This window comes from Anopheles funestus, chromosome 2RL (assembly GCF_943734845.2).
Source record: "Anopheles funestus chromosome 2RL, idAnoFuneDA-416_04, whole genome shotgun sequence".
In the NCBI taxonomy this organism is placed as follows: domain Eukaryota; kingdom Metazoa; phylum Arthropoda; class Insecta; order Diptera; family Culicidae; genus Anopheles; species Anopheles funestus.
The window spans coordinates 80,426,576-80,449,347 of NC_064598.1; the positions used below are offsets into that span (position 1 = coordinate 80,426,576).

General features: G+C 40.9%; 2 protein-coding genes across 4 annotated transcripts; one reads left to right on the plus strand and one right to left on the minus strand.

The window, feature by feature from the left end:
• Nucleotide 1: 1 nt before the first annotated feature.
• On the minus strand, nt 2-7,151 carry LOC125760745 (PIH1 domain-containing protein 1). The gene is made up of 4 exons (XM_049421173.1): nt 6,671-7,151; nt 6,493-6,592; nt 372-1,126; nt 2-287 (listed from the first exon to the last, which is right to left on the minus strand). Exons 1-4 carry the CDS (start codon nt 6,737-6,739, stop codon nt 108-110), a joined length of 1,104 nt encoding a protein of 367 aa, XP_049277130.1. The 5' UTR covers nt 6,740-7,151; the 3' UTR covers nt 2-107.
• On the plus strand, nt 2,650-22,706 carry LOC125760735 (multidrug resistance-associated protein 1). 3 transcript variants are annotated; one of them, XM_049421145.1, is made up of 15 exons: nt 2,650-2,773; nt 7,237-7,359; nt 7,617-7,910; nt 7,977-9,134; nt 9,206-9,343; nt 9,484-9,630; nt 10,812-10,896; nt 10,959-11,784; nt 11,854-11,986; nt 12,071-12,278; nt 14,887-15,110; nt 18,931-19,148; nt 19,234-20,122; nt 20,204-20,391; nt 22,507-22,706. In XM_049421145.1, the coding sequence occupies exons 2-15, from the start codon at nt 7,315-7,317 to the stop codon at nt 22,517-22,519; spliced, it is 4,566 nt and encodes a 1,521-aa protein (XP_049277102.1). In that variant the 5' UTR covers nt 2,650-2,773; nt 7,237-7,314; the 3' UTR covers nt 22,520-22,706. The 3 variants fall into 3 exon arrangements, with proteins under 3 accessions (XP_049277102.1, XP_049277101.1, XP_049277103.1); XM_049421144.1 differs by lacking the exon at nt 9,484-9,630 and adding an exon at nt 10,193-10,339; XM_049421146.1 differs by lacking the exons at nt 9,484-9,630; nt 14,887-15,110; nt 22,507-22,706 and adding exons at nt 10,193-10,339; nt 12,928-13,148 and having other exon boundaries at nt 20,204-22,163.
• Nucleotides 22,707-22,772: the final 66 nt, after the last annotated feature.

The window sequence follows — 22,772 nt, forward strand, 5'->3', positions numbered from 1 at the left end:
TGTTTTGAAGAATACTATTTGAAAAGAAATTGATAACAGCAAAGGAATATGGAGACAGGTTCGATAAAAAGGAACAATCTGTACATATGGTTGGCTCGTCTGCGTCCTTAAGCCGCCAGTACCGGCATCGTTACTTGCAGTATTTTGGTTGCGCTATCGAAATGGGCCTCCACTTTGCTCTCATCGATACGATAGTCCACGAACACGTCCAGCAGGTAACCTTTCTTGCGTGCTTCCAACAAAATGCGATCTTCTCCAACGTCCAGCGTAATTTCGCTCGATGAAATCTATTATTATAAATAAGAAAACACATTGGGACTTACTTGGTCGATCTTGAAAACCTAGCCGAAACCACCGCCACCAACACTTACACAATCCGGCAGATGGAATTCGCCTATTAATCGTTTCGCTTTCCCTGCTGGTGGTTCACGGAACAGCTTGCTTTCCGGTTTCTTTGTGGCGGCTTGCGAAATTGCCACCTTTGTCGGGTCCGGCACGTACGGCACACGTTCCGACGTACTGTTGCTACCGGTGCTTACCGGCACCACAGTACGCGAACTGTTCGTTTCGTTCTTGACCGTTTTCACCGTTCCCGCATCGATCTCTTCAATGAGCGGCTTCCTACCCTGCGACCCCATCAGCGGCCGAGGATTATCGAGCTCACTCAGCAGCGCCCGATCTTCGGCCGACTGGCTCGGATAGCTTTCGATCACCTGCTTCACATCGCGGTTCTGTATGTTGTGCGGTATCAATCGGCCCATAAACTTTTTGTTCTTCAGTATGCGAAAGCTGCGTTCGTCCAGCGAAACACCATACTTGTTTTCCACCCCATCGAACAACACGCTGATAAGGAACTCGCGCATCAATCCGCCCGATTCGATCTTGGCATAAAAATTCGTATTGATCGCGATATCACACACCTGGCAGCTTTGGTTAGCTTTGTCCTGTATTGTGCGCGGTACGGTTATGCTCATCGGTATGCGATACGAGTTGGGTTCACCGTCGTTCAGGATGCGGATCAGCTCGTCCTCGGTGATGTCGCGCGGTGGCGGAATGCCATCCGTTTCGCATAGATTGATGAAAAACTTTTCCTTCGAATCCTTTTTGAACGCTTTAATACAGAATCCTAAAAGTAAAATTAAGAGAAAAAAATGCAGTGAGAACACAATTTGAAACAAATCTTTTTCAATACAATTACAATAATAAAAAGAAACGTTCCAGAAGCATTGTACAGCAAGGATTTATATAAACAATAAAGGAAAAATATGAAGTCTTACAAGTTCTGACCGAGCATCAATGGATTGTACAATTCATATAACGATTTACCTGATAACTTTCGACGTTATTTTAGAACTTGCGTCATATGCGAAAAGAATTGTGTAAACCATGTAAATAATAAAAATAAAAGACAATAACAATCCTAGCACAATTAAACGCGACTAATTTGGGGTCAACATTCTCAGGAAACATATTATCAATCAAATCAGACTGTCGAGATCGGTTCGTACGTACATAGTGTGATAAGCGAAATAATCGAATCCTGCACGATCGCAAACCATGTCGGCCGCCAACCATTTGCCATTAGAAACGACTAGAATTAACAAATAACAAACACCAAAACGCGTGAACGAACATTTCAAGGGTTGTGTGCAAACCATCCCCCCATACAAAAAAAAATCCGGTACAATGACTGGGCTAAATTGTTCGTCATCAGACGCTCTCAACAGCAAACCACAATCGTTTGCTGCTCTGGCCAGTCGGTGCGTTTCATGACGTTATCCCCAACGTGTTCCCGCGCGACACATTCGCAGTGTGCCGGCGAATGAATGCAACGATGACGTTATCGTGCGAAGCGCCAAACGCGCGATAGGGGGTCGTACACGCACCAACCGGTCGATCGGTGGTGAAGCCATAGAAAACGACGAAACAACCGCCGGTGTAACATGAGGCCAAACCTATCTCTTTCCTTTCGCAGGTTGTTCTTTCTGTAGTAGTACCTTCGTTCGACCGGTACCGGTCGCTTTTCTTGTTTTGGTTCGTACGTACGGATACAAATACAATTTTAACATACATATATCGATGATATTCGAATGGTCATAATAGCGGGGACACCCGTTATGGTTCCTTCGCACATTATGTTTAACATATTATGTTTCCCACCGGTAGGTTCTAAAATGTAAAAGAAATCCTCTTTAGCTTTCGTATCATTATTTAAAGACCATATTAGAATGAGTGTAGAAGAAGGAAAGTTCATTAATTATGTGTGACAAAAGGGGATACCACCTTCGGGCGGGCCCCAAAAAAAAAGCTTGCTTTGGAAACGGTTACTTAATTATGTGGGCGATAATATGCAGGGTTTTCTTTTACAGAACAACTCTTCCTAGTTCTTGAAATATTAATTCGACATAAATGTAATTTAGTATGGAATGAAGCATTTTTTCACTATCAAAAAGAGCTATTAATTGTTAGCATCTTATTGAAAAAAAGAAATCGATTCACATTATCGTGTAGAACCCTGCCACGGCCACAACATTCGCTTACGGATGGATTTGTGTTGGTGTATAAAGTCCGTAATGATGATGATGATAATTTTGTAGGCATGTAGAGCCGGCGCGAGATCGCGCACAACCGCATCCAAAGCTTCGCGGGCCGTTTCAGTTCATTCGGAACGGACGCACCAAGCGGACGGTTACGCCACGGGTCGAGCAGCTCACCTAGCAGTGATCTAAAGCTCGTTTCATCGTGTTTTTTTTTGCACGCGTGTGTATCATTTGTGAGTACCAAAAGCAATAGAATGTAAGTAGTACACCGAAAAGCTTCATTTCGTTCCTTTATCGTATGTGCTGTAAAGGTAAAATATAATCAAGCTTTAGCTGTTGTGTCGTTAAAAACATATAATAAGAAGTGATTTTGTTCTCTTATGAGAAAGTGGATTTAAAACCAATTTCAAACGTGAAGTGAAGTGGCGTTGGAATTAATCTAAACGGCAAATTCCTCTCTTTTCATTCGCGAACCAATAATTTAATGTTGAAGAATTCCACCCCTAGCGGCGTGTGGCACGAAAAACGAAGGACCACGTGTTTCATTGAACTCGAATTTAAATATACTTATCTACGTACCCTCACACGTCCACCATACATCCGTGTAGTAGCAAACGGTTGACAACAGATTAGTTTTTGATTGTTTTTGTCACAGTTTCGTGTGGGAAAGGTGTATATTTAAATCAATCTCACATAATCCACCGGTGGCTGAGAGCGATGGAGAGGAGAAGTGGAATGAGATGGATGAGCTTCCTATATCAACATTGTGCAATATGTTCAACCATCGCTTGGAATGATGAACTGACCATTTGAAAGGAAATTGTATTTTCGATACCATTGGCGGGAATCGATGGAATCTAACGAACGAAAAAAAAAACAGAACACACGACGGTCATCACTTAAGCGCGTACGCGGACCGGTTAACCCAACATTAGATTGACATACATATATAGGTGGCGAGTGTGGCGAAGAATGGAACATGAATTATTAGTGTGGTGGCGCATATGTAGAGCCGCAATTCTATTAACAATCGAATTACATTGTGACTGTGAGCCATGTATGTGAGGACTGTTTTGGTTGCGGGGGAGGCTTTGGTGGCTTTCTCGTGACAATCCCGCAACCGCATCACTAATCGGTACATCGTGTGTATCGAACCCCAACAATTATTTCTAAATGATTGTACTGGACCGCGCAAATTAGTGTGATTGAATTGCGAAGCTGCGTGTGTGTGTGTGTTTGTGGAAGCTGATTGAAAAGTTTTTTAAATTATTAAGCTAAACCGCGAATAGAACGAACGAAGATGATTCGTTTCTCTCACATCAAGCGATCTTCTCGCGTTTTGGTTCAAGCATCTCGGTGGTAAATGTCGAAAGATCATCGTAAAATCAAATTGCAGTAAAAAAAACAAGCGAAGGTGAAACAGAGAGAAACAAACAAATGTGACTAAAAGCAAATGCTTCACGTCCAGCCAGCAGCTTCTATCGTGGTGAAGATATCGTATATTTTAGCTAATAGTTCCAAAACACAGAGAAGAAAAAAGCTCACAAGAATGCAATGGAACAAACAAAATACCGACATTTTTATCTCATCTCAGTCGTTTTGGTTCGTCCAAATCCGGTCTCGCTCTTTAACAGGGGTTCACAGATTAGAAGTGAATAACAACAGCCATAGCATGTTCTATGTTTCGCCCATCATTTCCATAGCGTTTGCATCTTCCGATCGTGCTACTGCTGGGTGACGATCATACACTAAAATGAAGGGAATTGCGTACCCGAAAAGCCCTGTCCACCGCATAAACCGCAAAAAACCCAAAACAGGTGCTTTTTGAACCGGACAGCTTTGCATAAACCAATCGGAACAACATATTCAAATTCAGCGAACTTTAAACCGTGTATGAGCACTTAATTTGGAACACGACATGTATGGAAAATAAACATAAATGTGCTGTGTGCGCGCGCACGTCTGTATTTGTATTTGGACACTTTCGGCCGGAACTTAAAAGAAGTGATTTATTAAATTTACGTATGACGGATCATGAACAATGCGCAGCCAGTGTCGCAATGTGTGTAAAAACCACCCCAAACCATGGTGTTGTACTGGTTAAAAGTTTAAAGGTGTAATCCCATGTTGGCATATGTAGCAAATGAATGTGTGGATTGGTACATAAAAAGCAACACCCAAGGACACGGATCCAGAATAGTGCGGAAGATCAAACGGCGATACAAAACAAATGGGTGGAATAGCAGCAGCAGCAGCACCCCCAAAAAACTCGTTCTTCTTCTCACAGCGAGCAGAAAATTCTATCGAAAAAAGATGCGTAACGAAGCGAAAGAATCTGAAGCCAAATCCACCATGGTGATGATGGTGAAGAAGTGCTAAAGAGATGATCGCGACACACGACGCAATGACTGGGCAGAAATTAGTTTGCTTCAGTTCATGCACGATCGTTCAATGTTGGCTGACTGCGAGTGGAAGCAGACAGATGGCCTGCGCCATCATGGTGCTTTGTGCGGTAGTTTTCGTTTTTTTTCCCTCCTCCATCCCTTGTGTTGCACTTTTGCAAGGCTGATTGCTGACTGATGATGACTTTTCCGGTCAGCAAAGTAGACAATAATCGACTAGTGTGTGTACCTCAACCGGAAAGCATCTTCTATGGGCGGTTGGTAGGGTTTCAAACGCAACGAATTCTCCCATGCTTTATGGTGACTCTGTTTTGCTACTTTGCCTTGCTACTTGTCGCGATCGCGATGTTTGTGGTGTACGTCATGATAAGAAATGTACAGAGCTATTATCAGCTGATGAGGGTAACGGAGGCGTCATGTGTGTTTTGCCTGGTTGATACATTGTTCCTGTTGCTTTTTTTTGTTAGATGCCAATCCCAATGATAACAGCTATTTTCTTTGCTGTATTGCACTCAACCCGCTACGATATGGTGGTTGCATTTTCCGCACTTTATTCAATACAATTCAGAATAAAAGCACGGCATAATTAAATAGTTATTTTTTCCTGTTTAATTTATACAACGATGTCCAGTATGAATGTCTAGGAAGTGGTCAAGGGGTTTACTTCACGTAGTACGTTGGCGCTTGGAAACGGAAGGTTTGGAGAAAAGCGTTAAACAAACCATCCCTAATGGCACAATGATAACAGAAGCAACCCAAAAGATAAGCAGATAAACTCACTAATGAGTTGGTTGTGCTGGTGTAAGCTTCTAGTATTATTTGGCACGCTCCGGCTATATTTGCTAGAGGTCCACAACTACTCGTCCTACTTTTAATTATGCATTAATATTGCACAACCTTTTGCGTTAAGATTGCTCCCAGATGTTTGTCTTCAGATATTTTTCCACAACGGTCTTGTCTCGAAAGTAGCGGCATAAGATAAATCCTCACGAGATAATCATTTGTATGGAACGTGCCTATAAAACAGGTTGAAGCATGAACAGAATAGGACATCGAATCTTCTTTATAAAGTATACTAACTAATCAATCATCATCATCATCACCAGCGTGTGATAAGCTTTTATCAACTAAATGGTCCTTCTTGTGAATAATAGTTTCCATCATGTTTTATTCTCATAAATGATGATGCCTCACCGGTTTGTGATCCAACATTGTGAAACAAAGCCGAAATTGCAATCAACAGCAACTCTCGTTTGAGCATGTTCCGAGATCAGTGTCCCTTATCGGAGCTTTTACCAGTGTGCTTCTTCCCACGTGCATCAGTAGTTATCAGTAGACCACCACCAGCGTGCGATATTTCTTTTTATAGCATCGCAGCATTGTTTTTTTGTAACAATTTGTATACCAATTGTACAACATTCGAAAACAATAAACAGAAAACTGATAACATTTTCATGGGATTTTAATAGGCTTTAAGCGCGTTATTGGCATGCTTATCGATATTCCCATTTAGACAGCTTCTGTCCCACGAAACTACCATTCTCACTTACCTGGTGTTGGTTTAACAATCTTAGAACGTCCGCTACTGATGTCATCAGCCAGTTCCGCTACCGGAGCCAGAAAGTTCTCCAACTGTTCTTCAGCTTCATTCTGCGAAACAGGAAAATGGGACCATGTTAGCGAAACTGGTGGGTGCTTGCCTCTTTGGGAATGAGATGCATGATTTACCTTCACTATTTTTAGACTCTTTTCCAATCCGGTTCCATCGAGAAGGATACTATTGGATGAGCGGCTCATTTTTATTGAGATTCTTCACCAAAGAGCACTTCGTTCTTGTACGATAACAAAACTTTCTGGATCTGCTTGCTGCGGTAGAAGTTGTTTGGAGAAATGTCAAAATTGCAGGGATGCTCAAGCTTCGTGCACGCACTACGGGGCGCTCTCGAGTTTAATTCGGTCAAAAATATGATTCTCAACATTCAAATTAAATGATGGAATATTCTTTACGATTGCAATTGTTTTCAATGTGAAACAATGTTTTATTTTAAAATTTTAATAACTCAAATGTGTACGTACTTTCCACTGCGTAAGTTCTCAACAATACATTGGGGAGAGTTATTTATTTCTGATCGCATTACCCCACTATGCACGGTGGGCGAGCCACAAACAATATAAAATTCCTCCACGTTTCCTCAATTCGTCTTAAATTCATGTACAAAGGATTTTTTTCTAATATTTTTTTAATGAAATGTATATTTACTATATTTTATAATCAATTTATTTCCTTACTTTAGCTAACATTTAAAGTTACGACTGTCTAACTATTCGACCTAACCTCAACCATCTGTGCACCGGTGTGTTTCGTTGGAAAAATGGAGACTCATCCAATGGATGAATTTTGTGGCTCCCGGTTTTGGGTAAGTATTTTAGTTAAAATGAAGTTAATAGAGTACGTGTGATGCATCCTCCATTAGAGTAAACGTTTGTGAAGCGGGCCATATAAAAGTATCACTCTAAAATCGTTGGAAATAGCATAAAAATGTACTCAATTATGTGACGATAGAATGGAAGAAGAGAAGATGATTGCACTAGAAGACACACATTCTTTGAAACCGGTTTGTTTACATCGTAACGTCAACGATTGGCTAATGCGCTGCTTTTCTTCCGGCAACAGGACTTAAATCTCACCTGGTACACGGATGATCCAGATCTGACGCCATGCTTTCAGCAAACTGTGCTTGTGTGGGCACCGTGCGCATTTCTATGGCTGTTTTCGTTCCTGGAGCTGTTCTATTTGCGGAAAAGCGCCAACAAAGATGTACCGTGGAGCATCGTAAACGTATCGAAGCTGCTGATCATCGTTTCGCTAATCGTACTTACCGTCGTTGATCTCGTCAAGGCAATCTCAACAGATGGTATTACGGCACCAGTGTACTACTACACTCCGGTGATAAAACTCGCATCTTTCGTAAGTGATCTTTGCACAGGGTGTCATACCAGAAAGCTCAAATAATTAAAAAAATAATTATTACAGATATTTGCCGGTGTACTTGTGTATCTCAACAAGCACTATGGCATGCGAACATCAGGGCTATTGTTCCTGTTCTGGTTCCTCTTAGCTATCTGCAGCATACCGCGGACTCGCACCGAAGTCAGAGCTTACAATGCACGCGTACTCGAGGATACATGGGCCGAATATCAGTTCATAAGCTTTCTGATATTCTTTTCCCTCACGTGCATCATGTTTCTGCTTAACTTCTTCGTCGACAAACCACCGCGCCAATCGAAATACGAAATCACCGACAAGGACTGTCCGGAACTGTCTGCCAGCTTTCCGTCACGAATCTTTTTCGCCTGGTTCGATCGTTTGGCTTGGGTTGGATTCAAAAAACCGCTGGAAGTGGAAGATCTCTGGACCATGAAACCCGAAGACTCCTCCAAAGAGGTGTCACCGGCATTCCTTCATCATTGGAATAAAACGCTCGAAAAGACGTACCAGACGCGCGAAACAAGCAATGACGTCACGTTCAAAAAGTTGGGAAACACGGCCAGTGTAGATTTTCGTACTACGAAATCAAAAAACATCGCATCAATTCTTCCGGCACTGATCAAAACATTCGGCGGAACCTTCCTGCTCGGATCGTTCCTAAAGCTGGGCCAGGATCTACTGACGTTCGCTTCGCCACAAATTCTGAAGCTCATTATCGGTTTCGTCGACGGTGACGAACCGTTGTGGAAGGGACTGATGTACGCAATTACGCTGTTTGTAGTCGCTGGCACACAAACGCTGTTGCTGGGCCAGTACTTCAACCGGATGTTCTTTGTCGGGCTGCGTATTCGTACGGCGCTGATTAGTGCTATTTATCGCAAGGCGCTCATCATCTCCAACAGCGCGAGGAAAGGTTCGACGGTGGGTGAAATAGTGAATCTAATGGCCGTCGATGCGCAGCGCTTTATGGACCTGACGACGTACATCAACATGATCTGGAGTGCTCCACTGCAGATCGGTCTGGCGCTGTACTTTTTGTGGCAAATATTGGGCCCGTCCGTGCTGGCCGGGTTGGCAGTGATGATCATTCTCATTCCGGTGAACGGTGTGATCGCCAACATGATCAAAACGCTCCAGATCAAGCAGATGAAAAACAAGGACGAACGTGTAAAGTTAATGAACGAGGTGTTGAGTGGAATTAAGGTAAGTGAATGCAATTGAAACGTAACTTAACGCGGCAACTTAATGCAATGGATTCACTTACCATCTTTTAGGTACTTAAATTGTACGCCTGGGAACCAAGCTTCGAACAGCAGATACTTAAAATCCGTGACAAGGAAGTGAAGGTGCTCAAATCGGCCGCATATCTTAACGCTGGAACATCGTTTATCTGGTCTTGCGCACCGTTTTTGGTAAAGTATAGTGGTTTCATGTACCAGTGACTCATAATGATGCTGCGCGTACCTGATCGTGACCGTGCTGTTGTAATTTTTTTTTTATACTGCAAAATCCAAATTGAACGATCCTCCATTTTTCGATTGAATTTTCCAAGGTTTCGATAATTTCCTTCGCTACGTACGTCCTTTCGGATGATTCCCACGTTCTGACACCAGTGAAAGCATTCGTTTGCCTCACGCTGTTCGATATACTGCGAATGCCGCTCGTCCTGCTACCTGTGCTAATCGTTTACGTAATACAGGTAACGACGTTAACGACGTTTCCCTCGTGTCCGGTGTTCGGTGTGCAGTAGTAGAACGTTCTCTCTGTGCTTTCGTAGTCTGTTTCTAATGATTTCATGGAATTATGAAGCCTGGAGCGAAAGAATGCAAATAACCACCACTAAACACAAACTAGTTAGTTGTATTGGATCATTCAAATCGTCCATCAAAATCTGTCTCACGACTGCAAACACCCTGCAAAGTGTGTATTCATTTCGGTTTGTTCTACGGCACATGATCAACAGTGTGCAGCATCGGTGTACTCACCACAGCAACTCTTTAATAATGATATCGTTTGTTCTGTTTTCTTTCTTTTATTTTATCCCTCTCTCTCTCTTTACATGCATATTAATAACAAATAATTGTTTACATTCGGCGGCAAATCTTCACGAATAACTTCTTTTTTTTTAAACACCAATTTGTTAACATATCCGTGGGATTCATTGGTTCAACTACACTTTCCACCCTCCCCAAAAACAACTTTCAACTACACACTCACAAACACCAATGGTCAAACTCACCAATAACCCATGGCTCGTGCAGGTGTCGTTGGTCACCTTTGCCACCTATGTGCTGGTGGATGAGAAAAATGTCCTGAATGCAAGCACAGCTTTCGTTTCACTATCGCTTTTCAACATTCTACGGTTTCCCTTGTCAATGTTGCCCATGCTCATCTCAAATATGGTGCAAGTAAGTAACAGATTAAATTGAATGTCTTTTCTTTTTCTAGCGATCTAAATGTATCATTAATATTCTAAGTAGAATATCTATCTGGAAACCTGTGCATAAAATTTACATTTTTGACAATTAATGTGTAACCAGTAACAAAATATAAAATGTAAAATGTAGATATTGCTTTAACTGTTTATATTTTAATGTTTTGCTTTTATAACAAAGTTTCATATGCTTCTACATGTGTGGAAATAAAATTTCCATTATTTTTCCTTTTTGTTTGAATTTAAAATTAAAGAAAAAAAACAAATTTTAATTTTGCTGTACAGTTTCGAATGCTGAATGTGTATGCACATATATCAGCACAATTTTTTATTGATAAAAGCAACTTTTTTTTACTGTGTTTTTATACCTGTTTGTGACTCATAATTGATACCAGTTGTTGGGTAACTAAAATTCAACCGGCTCGTTTTTTAATGTTTGTCTCTAGACTAGCGTTTCTGTGAAACGTATCAACACTTTCCTGAATCAGGAAGAACTTGACCCTGACAATGTACAGCACGACGAAAAAGAGTGTAAGTATCCTTTAAGGCCAGAAATAAAAATAGTATCTTTAATATACATTTCCGTTTCACAGCTTCTCCGCTGCTGATAGAAAATGGTGTGTTCTCTTGGGGCGGTGAAGAAACAACCCTGAAAAACATCAATGTTCGTGTGGAGAAGAATCAAATTGTGGCCGTTGTCGGTACGGTCGGATCTGGCAAGAGTTCACTGCTTTCAGCGTTCCTTGGCGAAATGGATAAAGTGTCGGGACGCGTCAATACGCTCGGTCGCATCGCGTACGTTAGCCAACAGGCGTGGATTCAAAATGCCACCCTCAAGGACAACATTCTCTTCGGCAAGCCGATGGACCAGCGGCGTTACAATCGCGTTATTGAAGCGTGCGCCCTTAAGCCCGACATCGAAATGCTCCCCGGCGGTGACATGACGGAAATTGGCGAAAAGGGCATTAACTTGTCCGGTGGTCAGAAGCAGCGTGTTTCGCTTGCCCGTGCCGTTTACAACGATGCCGATGTGTACTTCTTGGATGATCCGCTCAGTGCAGTAGATTCGCACGTTGGAAAGCACATTTTCGAACAGGTGATTGGTCCTACCGGATTGCTTGCGCTGAAAACGCGCGTACTGGTAACGCACGGTATCACTTACCTGCCAAATACGGACAAAATTTACGTACTGCGGGAGGGTGAAGTTTCGGAGAGTGGCACGTACCAGGAGCTGATGGATAAGAAGGGTGCGTTTGCTGAATTCCTTATTCAGCATCTGCAGGAGGTGAGTGAAGAGGAAGAGGACCTGGATGAGATCAAGCAGCAGCTGGAGAACAGTGTCGGTGCAGAGGAACTGCTTAATCAACTGAACCGTACCAACAGTAAACGATCGCGAAGCGAAAGTACCTCCGAAACGGGGTAAGTACAGCGAAAGAAATTATAATTTGGAATCATAAATTAAAACGATCTTTGCTTACATTTTCTCAGCTCCGTGAAAGATATATCGCGCCAAAATTCCACTACGGATAGTAGCTCAAGCTTACGCCGCCGAACATCGGAAAAGGCGCCGGAGGTGACGAAAACGAAACTGATCGAGCAAGAAAAATCGGAAACAGGCAGTGTAATTACCTTTACTTACCTTTCGCAACGTAAATCCTATCTAAATTCACAGTTTAATCGTGTGAAATGATTATATTTTTTGTAGGTTAAATGGGAAGTGTACAAGCATTATCTTAAGAGCATTGGCTTGACGCTCTCGGTGGCAACCGTCATACTAAACATGATCTTTCAAGGCTTCTCGATCGGCTCCAACCTCTGGCTATCGCGCTGGTCTACGGACGAATCAGCCGAAAATGATACCAGCGTGCGGGATATGTACCTCGGTGTTTACGGTGCATTCGGTGCTGGTCAAGGTATGAACGCTCATGATCATATATCCCATTTCAGCAACTTACAGTCCAACATGATTTACTCTTACCCACTTGTATACACCTACACAGAGAGAAACCCCCTTTTACTCGGAGAAACTCAACAAACCGCACACAAGCGTTTTTAATCTTGATCTCCGTGTTATGACACATCGTCGTACTTTTGTGTCAATTATGTTTCAACGAATTCACTACTTACAGCAAAATTATGTTTGCTGTATTTAAAACAACAGTCAAAATCAATTTCGATGATACACATTAGGCATGACTTCTATCCTATTGTTTCTTTAACAGTACAACACTTGACTACTTTCTTTTCACTAACTCTCCTCACAATTATTTATGTTTTATTTATTAATTAAAAAGCCCTTTTGTAATCCATAGCCTAACGGTTAAAAATGTCATTAAACTGTTAACTTATTTCGTGGCTCGTCACATTCTCACATCAAACAACTATTTTTACTATTGCCACGAATTGAGTTAACCGTCTAACAGCATTGCTTTCTTACTCACGCATTTACACTCCACATACTCTGTATAGTTTTGTTCCCGCCGGTTTTTTGTTTTGCTCTATTCTATTTTCCCACCCTTACATAATCTACTAATTTCTTCCTTATACTAATTCACTCTCCAGTGCTGGCAAACTTTATCGCTTCCCTTACGTTCGCACTTGGTGCACTGTATGCGGCCAAAGAGATGCACGAATTGCTGCTGCGGTACGTGCTCCGTTGGCCGATGTCCCTGTTCGATACCACTCCGTTGGGTCGTGTGCTGAACCGGTTCTCCAAAGACGTCGACACGGTGGACAATACATTGCCACAGCTGATTCGTTCGTTCCTTGCCCAGGTTTTTGCGGTAATAAGATTAAACGTTTAAGATCACTGCAGACGGTGCCAATGATCGCTTACCGCATTGGTACATTCATTATACCGAGCCTAGCATTTTTTGCATTGGAAATTTCAGTTTTTCTCCATAATTAAATTTCACTTGCTCTTAACGATCATATTACTTTTATGCATTAAAAAAAAGACAGATTTTCTAAAGAAATATCAGCAATAGTTTACATTTACGTCCGCCGATTCTAGCATTTAAAATGATCTTCGTCTGTTAATAGATCCTACGAAAGCGCTACATTTTATCGCGAAATGATTTATCCCTTCCTCATTTCTTACACTATCCTACTACTTATTTTAATGCACTTTTTTCTGTTGATTTATCAACACTAACACATCAAACGTAGAACCTGTTCCATGTAGCATTTCTAACATGCATGCAAACTATTATTTATTTTTCAATACTAAACCGAATTTATAATTTTACTTACACGATGAACATCGTTCTACCCGTGCAACAAGTGTTGCGATTGACGAGCAATCGCAACTGAACATCCCTCGCTGTCTATTTCATACCTTTTGATACTTAACGTTCACGGAACATACATTTTCTTTATTACGCACGAAAAAAAACCTCCCACCCAAGTGATGGCAAGCTTCGCCTGTTCGCTATCGTTTGCGTTGGGAGCATTGGCCGCCGCCAGGGAGATGCACGTGCTACTGTTACGGTACGTCTTGCACTGGCCGATGGAGCTGTTCGATACGACTCCGCTCGGGCGAGTGTTGAACCGCTTCTCGAAGGATGTTGACGTGCTCGACAACACGCTGCCGCAGGTTCTACGATCCTGTCTCATGATGTTGTTTGTGGTAAATGATGAAAACCATTTCCTTACGATACTCCTTCCATGTACAAACTAGTGTTTGGTTTTATTTTATTATTTCCTGTTTGTAACAATTAGTTTGAGTTTATCAGTACAGATCCAGGAAGTGCATGTAGCTACAACTTGCAATTTAAAGTAGACAAATGAAGTGCATTGTGTGCTAGGAAATATGTAAGCGCATTTAACATGCTTAGAAGAATCATGAGTGAGGCTTAAACAATTCGCAGACAAAATATTCCAATACCAATAGGATGTTTCAGAGGCAAACATTTGTGTGTAAAGGTTTTGCAAAAATATTCTACGCCTGTTAACGTTCATTCGGCAGCATTGTTGTTAACGTTGCTTATGTTCCTACTGAAAGGCAAACATTTTTTGCATGTTTGTTACGTTTTGTTGTTTTCCCCCTACGTGTTCCCTTATTAACATGTTACTTTACTCTCTGATATGCATGAAGCTACTATCCTGTTGTGGCATGCTTTACGTGAAATTGTATCTTTTCTTTCTCTAAAATTATTCCTTTTCCCTGTCTAAGTGTGTATCATATATGTGTGATTAAAAAAACAAATAACTTAAAATACGCAAAGCATCTTTTCCAGCGTCCTTTTAAATGCGTAAACCTTAGCCCATTTTCATTTCAGTTTCCCGTATGTGACGTGTGCATTTTACGCTGTTTTTTTTTTCTTGTACCGTTTTTCGTCTTTTGCTTGCCTCCGGTTCCGGTCACCTCTGTTCGGTTGTGAATGTCTTTCTAAATGTTCTAAACATGTGCATCTTTCCTTTTGTGTTTTTGTATGTTCTTTTTTTCATCTCTTAATTGTGCCGTTAACGATCCCGACCGAAAACGACTCGACCGATCACGCATGCATTCCCCTTCGCCAGTGTTAAGCACCTTCCTTTCGACGCTGTTCCTTTACGTTGGCGCACTGGAAGCGTCCCGGACACTGCACAAGACGCTGCTACGGCGCATACTACGCGCACCGTTGACGTCCTTTTTCGACATCACGCCCGTCGGCCGGGTGCTGAATCGATTCAGCAAGGACATTGACACGACGGATTCCGATCTGCCGGCGACCCTGCGCGCCTGGAGTGCCTGCTTTTTCGGGGTATCGTTTTCGTTACTGTTTCGGTTACGTTTAGTTGTTGCTACGTTGTGTTTTTTTTTCTCTCTCTCTCGCTCCCTAACTTGTCACTAGTATTTGTATGGCGATCTACGCTGTTGGTTGCGTAGACAACTTATCAACACTAATCAGACTCGACTCCATAGGAAGTACATCCATTCCTTTCTTTGCGAACTAAGCGGAATACCGGTGCTTTCAGATGTACTTAATGTACCATTGGCAATAACACGCACACACAATCTTTCACACACTCACACACATTACACTGAAAAACGTACGGATAAAATCTCATGTCTCATGTGGGCCAGTTTTTACAAACATAACATCATAACTATTAAAGCAATAGTTAGCTAAACATCTTCTCCCAGTGAGGGGAAAACCCATTTCCCATTGATCGTACGGATTTCTGTATTTTCTTCTTCTTTGGATTTCTTTCCAACCCAAAAATGGCACGCTTTCGTCGGCAGTAACAAATGTAAACTCACCACCACCACCCCCCTCTTCACTATTTACCCCTAGATGTGTTCTGTTCTCTTCTTTACACTCGTACACAGTACTAAGCTTGTACCTTAGCGTGCTAACACTAGTGATGGGTTCGATCCAAGCGACGCTTATCCTTCACCGACGGCTGCTCGAGGGCATCCTGCGGAGTGGTATGACGTTTTTCGATACCACACCGAGGGGCCGTATCATCGCACGCTTCTCCAACGATATCAATACGCTCGACTACAGCCTACCGATGAATATTAAAAACATCATCCCAACGGTGCTAAGGGTATGTGTGTTTGCGCGCCTAGCAAGCCCAAGTTTTTCGCATGAAGGTTTGGTTTTTTGCTAGAACAGTTACAGTTTTTTCCGGAATGGTTACGTTTTCCTCCCTTCTTAATCAAACGGCTTTACAGCAGCAGTATTTCGCTTGTGTAACGCCGTGTGATTTATATTGTGTGTTTGCGTTTTTTTTTTTGTGTTACATTGAGTTGTTAGTATCATCATGCAAACTGTTGTCTCCTAGTATTTTTTTTATTATTTAGGTTTTATTTTTAGTATCTCCAATTCGGAATTGTATTGTTGCATTGTTTAGTGTCAACATCAGAGGAGGTCTTTTACATCTTCAAGATTTGGTTGTCTGTGAAGATCACTTTTTGTTTACTGAAATTGTGAGCTAATTTTAAGTGTTAAGGATTCATGCCAGAAGTGAATGTAACAATTGATTTTCTTTGTAAATTTTAATATTTCAATAATCATAGAAAAACACATCGGGAAACTCCATTCGAAGATCTTTTAGGGACATGTGTTTCATTCGGTAAAAAAAGTAATATTCAATTTTCTTTTATGGGAACAAAACGGTACAGACACAGTTTTAATATTACACATTTTCATTTTCCAACATACATTTAAAGCATGAGATTTTTTTCTCTCTCCCCTTCGCCATCATATTCAGAAATTATTTGATTTAGTGATTTTTAATCACAAATGGTGAAGCAGCAAATAGAACACACCCCGGTCTCAACTTTATGCTTTCAGGTTTGGCACGCGTTGCCTTTGATGTAACACTTTTTCTTGGTTGTTGGGCTGCGGCCGTTCGGGTGCACGAGCTGCTCCTAAGCAATGTGTTGCATCTACCGATGGGATTTTTCGATACGACCCCAACCGGGCGTATATTGCAACGTTTCTCTAAAGATGTGGACGTGCTGGATGTTAAGCTACCGGGGCTTCTGCTCGATTGGATTATTTGTGCGATTGAGGTAAAACAAAGAAGAAGAAAAAACCAAAACACGAATATTATTCGTGGTCAAACGGTATGAATATATTTTCACGGGGTATTCGTACACGATCCTTTCTTGGATGATCATTGCTACGCATGTGTATATAGATCTACATTTTGCAGTTGTTGGTTTTGAACTTTTTACCGCATTTAGAAGCTCTGAAAAAGTTGTAAAGTAAATCCTTAATATTAGTCTGTGAAGTTCTGTATCATTTTACAAAAATAAGAGCTGTTGGGAAAGGTTTTATTACTCGCATTCTGCTCTACATTGTAACTACAAATATTCGTCAAACACACAGCAAACGGTTGAATAATGGACACGTTCATTCATGACTTTATGTGACCCATATTTGATTTATGTTTCCAGCAATTTTTTCGTCCTTTTGCGATTTGCCGCCACAGTTCGGTGCATTACGCGCTGCGAACATACTGCACGCAACACTGTTACGGGCTGTACTGCGGTTACCGCTTGGCTTTTTCGACATCACCCCGACCGGGCGTATCCTTGGTCGATTTTCTAAGGATGTCGATATTATCGATAATACGCTGCCCCATACTATAATTTCGATAAGCTATTGCTTTTATGAGGTAACCTGGTGGATCATTTCTTCTGTAATGTGATAGCCATCATTATCTATGTTTAGTTTCATTTTTCTGTATAAAGTCGCTTTTTGTCTGTCCACTGTATACGATATCCTTTTGAGAAAAGACTCGCTCGATTTTAGGAATGGATTTGTGCAGAAAATGAAGCAAACATTTCTGTTTTAATGCAAACAAAACATTTGAGTATTTTACAACCAAAAAAAAAAACAAACCTGTAACCGATGAGTTTAAAGGAACTTTAAGCTTCTGTGGACATTCTTACAAACATTGTTTCTTCCCATTGTAATTACACAAATCATCCGTAACAAACACTGACTCTGCCTCTTTCCTTCTCTCTGTCTCTCTTTCCACTCACTACATGTTACTCGTTTGGTTTATGTTTCTAGCATTCTTGTCCTTCTTTTGTGACTTATCGCCACAACTCGGTACGTGGCGTGCCGCAAAGCAACTGCATGCTACGCTGCTGCAGGCGGTGCTACGGTTACCGATTGGCTTTTTCGACATCACACCTACCGGGCGCATTCTGGGTCGGTTCTCTAAGGATGTCGATATACTGGACAATACGCTCCCCATTACTGTCAGTGAGCTAAACTATTGCTTCTTTGAGGTAACATTTTGGATGGCTCTTTTCCTTTCTCGATATTGCTTCCATTTTTTTTTTCATTTTTACTTTCCACTAATGTACCATTATGTTTTTCAACATTGTTTTGAATATACATTTGCCCTTACTTTTTCGTTGATTTTGTATTAAATTTGTGTTGTCTTGGATATTGTTTCAGCTGCTAAAACTCAAGTTACATAATATTTAAAATAAAACTTACAAAAGCGGCTATACAATAAGGTTAAGGATATTTAAAATGGGAGAACTCAGCGTAATAACTTTTTATTACACATTTTTAATCTATCAAAACGCATTCACATGTTGCGCTGAATGCAATGCAAAAGGAGAAAATTTTAATGTAAATTAAGTGAAAAAAATCAAATGGTTGGTTTAAGGTGATAAATGTTTCAAGACAATTTAACAAACAACAACAACAAAAATATCCATTTTGCCTTGTTTTGAACAACTTATCAACTATTGTAGATATCATAAAATCCGACGCTTCGTGTTCATATGTTCATGTACGATGCTTTTTTTAAATAATACGCACGTTCTGCATTGTCCGCTAACTACTACGCCGAAACACGTTACAAGTAAAGAATATTTTTGTCTAAACCATTTAGTAATACAAATGCGCGAATGTTTTCTAATTTTTGCTTTAAAATATAGAATGCTTGCAAAGTAGACAATTAGCGTTAACAGTGAAATGTAGTTTTCTAAAGAGGAGAAAATACTTACGTAGTGTGGTAGTGTGAATGCGATGCGATAAGTGCACTAAACGGTAACTTACTAACTATTCTCATTCTATTTTAACTAATATATACACATGCATAAAGGTGGTCGCCACACTGGTAGTGATCAGTATTTCGACGCCAATCTTTGCCGCCGTGATCGTACCGATCGGTATTCTGTACTACGCCGTACAGCGCTTCTATGTGGCCACCTCGCGACAGCTGAAGCGTTTGGAGTCGGTATCACGTTCACCGATCTATTCGCACTTTGGCGAAACCATCCAGGGTGTGCAGACGATCCGAGCTTACAGTGTGCAGGATAGGTAATTTGTTATGCTTGAGATGCTTAATATAGTAATAATGACAGCACAGACAATATACTAAACACCACTTACCTTTCTCTTTCAGATTCATCACGGAATCGGATGAAAAAGTTGACTCGAACCAACTGTGCTACTGTCCAAGCATTATCGCAAATCGTTGGCTTGCCGTACGGCTCGAGATGGTCGGCAACTTGATCATTTTGTTTGCCGGTCTGTTTGCCGTACTCGGTCGCGAAACGATGAACGCCGGTCTGGTCGGTTTGTCCGTATCGTACGCACTGCAGATCACGCAAACGCTTAACTGGCTCGTGCGCATGACATCCGACGTAGAAACGAACATTGTGGCCGTGGAGCGTATCAAGGAGTACGGTGAAACGAAACAGGAAGCGGCCTGGGAAGTGCCAAACAGCACACTGCCCCGCGATTGGCCCGAACAGGGTACGGTAGAGTTCCGCGATTTCCAGGTACGTTATCGCGAAGGGCTCGAGCTGGTGCTGCGCGGTATCTCGTTCACGGTGAATGGCGGCGAAAAGGTCGGCATCGTCGGCCGTACCGGTGCGGGCAAATCCAGCCTTACGTTGGCACTGTTCCGTATCATTGAGTCGTCCGGTGGTTCGATCGTTATCGATGGACAGGACATTTCCAAGCTCGGTTTGCATTCGCTTCGTTCGCGGCTTACCATTATCCCGCAAGATCCGGTTCTGTTCTCCGGTACGCTGCGCATTAACCTGGATCCGTTCAATGCACACTCGGACGATGACATCTGGAAGGCGTTGGAGCATGCCCATTTGAAGGCATTCGTTAAAGGCTTGACCGCTGGAATTAACCACGAAGTTACGGAAGGAGGCGAGAATCTGTCCGTCGGTCAGCGACAACTCATCTGCCTGGCTCGTGCCCTGCTGCGTAAGACCAAGGTGCTCATTCTGGACGAAGCAACGGCTGCCGTTGATCTCGAAACAGATGACCTGATCCAGGTGAGAATGTTTCTGTTTTCTGGCGACGAAACACTCCTTACTAAATGTACTAAATAATGGTCGTTTTGTGTTTAACTTCAGCGCACCATTCGCACGGAGTTTAAGGATTGCACGGTGCTGACCATTGCTCACCGGTTGAACACGATCATGGATTCGGACAAGGTTATCGTGCTAGACAAGGGCCAAATTGTGGAGTTTGCGCCGCCAACCGAGTTGCTACAGTCGAAGAATACCGCTTTCTACAGTATGGCTAAGGATGCTGGTTTGGTGTAAGGATTGAACCTAGTGTTAAGTTCTAGTACACGATTTTGAATTTCATACCACAACACCACACGGAAAAGGTGTGTGTGTGTGTGTGCGTACGCATGTTTTACTTTTAACATGTTCCTTTTTTCGTTTGAGTTTTCCGATTTCTTTTTTTTTTGTATTCTACAAGCTAAACTTTCATAGTTTTGTGCATTTGATTCACATGAGTGTTTGATGATTTTTTGTTTGTTTGTTTGTTTTGTTTCTTCTTCATTTTTTTGTTTAATTAATTGCTAGAGATAATTAAACTATTAAACATTCGTTTGTTTTGCTTGCGTCATGCTGCCGCACTAACCCATTAGTTTATTTTGTGAATTTATGATGGTTTATTTTTTGTTTCTCGTACGACGAGAATTCCGACGAAACAACACATTCTACACTCATAGATACTTAATGGAAAAGCATATAGGCTATACCACATTCGTGCACGTTTTTGCATTTACTTAAAATGTTCGTATTTACTTACAATTAGTTAACTGTTACTATGCTAAATGATGTTTACTTAAAATTGCGAGTTATTTTTTTGTTTTGTTTTGTAACAAATTCAACTTTAAAACCTTCAACAAGCCAACCAATAGAATACATACTCATGTACTTACTACGGGATACGGGTAAGGGCGAATGTAATGTTCCAGTATTTTGTAAACAAATCGTAGATTCACTACACCGGATGAATCATACACATCACACAATTAAATGTAAAATAGCAACGTTAGCAAAAAAAAAACAAAATATAATAAACATGTACAATGGCCTTGGATAAAACAGCTGGCTACGTACCCTGCAGAGGGAATAGAATTTTCGTTTCGTAGAAACAAGTTGTGTACTAAACGTTTTTTTTTCTTAGAGCGTCGTGCATGTGTTCAATTATTTGGCAGATTTCGATATTCTCAACCGGATTATATTTTATAGGGCTAAGAGTCTATTTTAGTTTAGAGATGCAAATTTATTGTTTTTTAAATCATTAGTAATAAAGGAAGAAAAATTAACAACAAAACATTGTAAGAAGGGAAGCAGGTTTAGCGTTAAAAAGTTGAAAGTAAAAGAAGATAACTAATGATCGGAACTAACAGCGGTACAAAGATAAAATGAATAACAAACGTAAGCAGGGGAATAGTATGTGTTCATTTAAACCATTACAAACCACCAATAGCCATAACAATGAAACTACACCGCCGGACACCATTTTTGGTCCCTCAAAATGGTTATATTACTCGATACTCTTTGCTACACATTGCCGTTGTATACAACTCTTTACAACTCTACAACTTTCGTCTATGGACTAGTTAGGCATGGTGTATTAGTTACCGGTGACCGGTGCAAAAAAGAAAAAGGTTAACGATAACAGGATAACACAATAGAAGCAGAAGTTCCCCGTGGACCACAAAAGAGCTCAATGGAAACTATCATCAAACAAACCGTATTGTCTACATTTAGTGTACGTCTAAACGTTCTAATGCAAGCATAATTCGCTCAAAAGTGCCTTTATGTGTAGCTGTGGTGTACTATAAAAAAGCATAACAAACGCAAAACATTATAAGATGATGGATTGCAAAACACTAATACTTAATTTACCTTTTTGATTAATCTACGCTCGAACGCGAGGTCGAAAAAGCTTAATGCTGCTGCGTACTTCAATACTAATTCCTACTTTCTTTAACCCCCTAACTCCTGAAAGTGGACGATTATCTCATATGGTGCAAACAGTTTGACGAGTTAATAAAGAATCTTACATAATATTGTTATTTTGAATAAAAAGTATTACTCCATTTCCTGTTCATCACATGATCGAATCACCATTATTGGCTGATAAAGTTGTTAAGAAAATAGTTATTTGTTGATACCCGTTCTATAAAGAAAGAGGAAAAATTGTCAACTTCTAAATCTGGGTAAGCTCGTTACGTTTTCTTGTGTTTTGTTTCTCATTTTATGGGTTTCGTTTCTCATAAAGCCAGATGGGGGTGCACGTCTAATTTTAAAAGTAAGTTCCTTCTTATTAAATCTTATTTCTTTTATACTCATTATGCTTTTGTTTCAACAACTTGTTCAACACCTGTTTTATCTTTTCTTCATTTCAGGAAATTCCACTAACATGATTTCGTCCTTGTTTTACATTTCTGCATTGATTTGAAAGACTGGTTACAAATGGAGTTTTTGAATTTGTTTTTTGTTATTTTGTTCCATTTTATATTATATTATTGCGGCTGATGTAGAGACCTTGTGGTTTGTGGTGTTATTTATTGAGAAGTTTAATAAAATATATTATCTTACTTACTTAGTTGGCATTATAACCACCTTTTGGTCCTAGTCGGTTGTATCTTTCGCCGAAACGTTCATCATTCAA

Bases quoted from the DNA above. Each gene is read 5' to 3' on its own strand.
- LOC125760745 (XM_049421173.1), bottom strand. From the start codon at position 6,739: ATGAGCCGCTCATCCAATAGTATCCTTCTCGATGGAACCGGATTGGAA. The intron at 6,593-6,670 runs GTAAATCATGCA...CCTGTTTCGCAG, and splicing joins AGAGTCTAAAAATAGTGAAG to AATGAAGCTGAAGAACAGTT. The intron at 288-371 runs GTAAGTGTTGGT...TTATAATAATAG, and splicing joins AATTCCATCTGCCGGATTGT to ATTTCATCGAGCGAAATTAC.
- LOC125760735 (XM_049421145.1), top strand. From the start codon at position 7,315: ATGGAGACTCATCCAATGGATGAATTTTGTGGCTCCCGGTTTTGG. The intron at 12,279-14,886 runs GTATGAACGCTC...CCCCTTCGCCAG, and splicing joins TGCATTCGGTGCTGGTCAAG to TGTTAAGCACCTTCCTTTCG. The intron at 15,111-18,930 runs GTATCGTTTTCG...ACATGCATAAAG, and splicing joins GGAGTGCCTGCTTTTTCGGG to GTGGTCGCCACACTGGTAGT.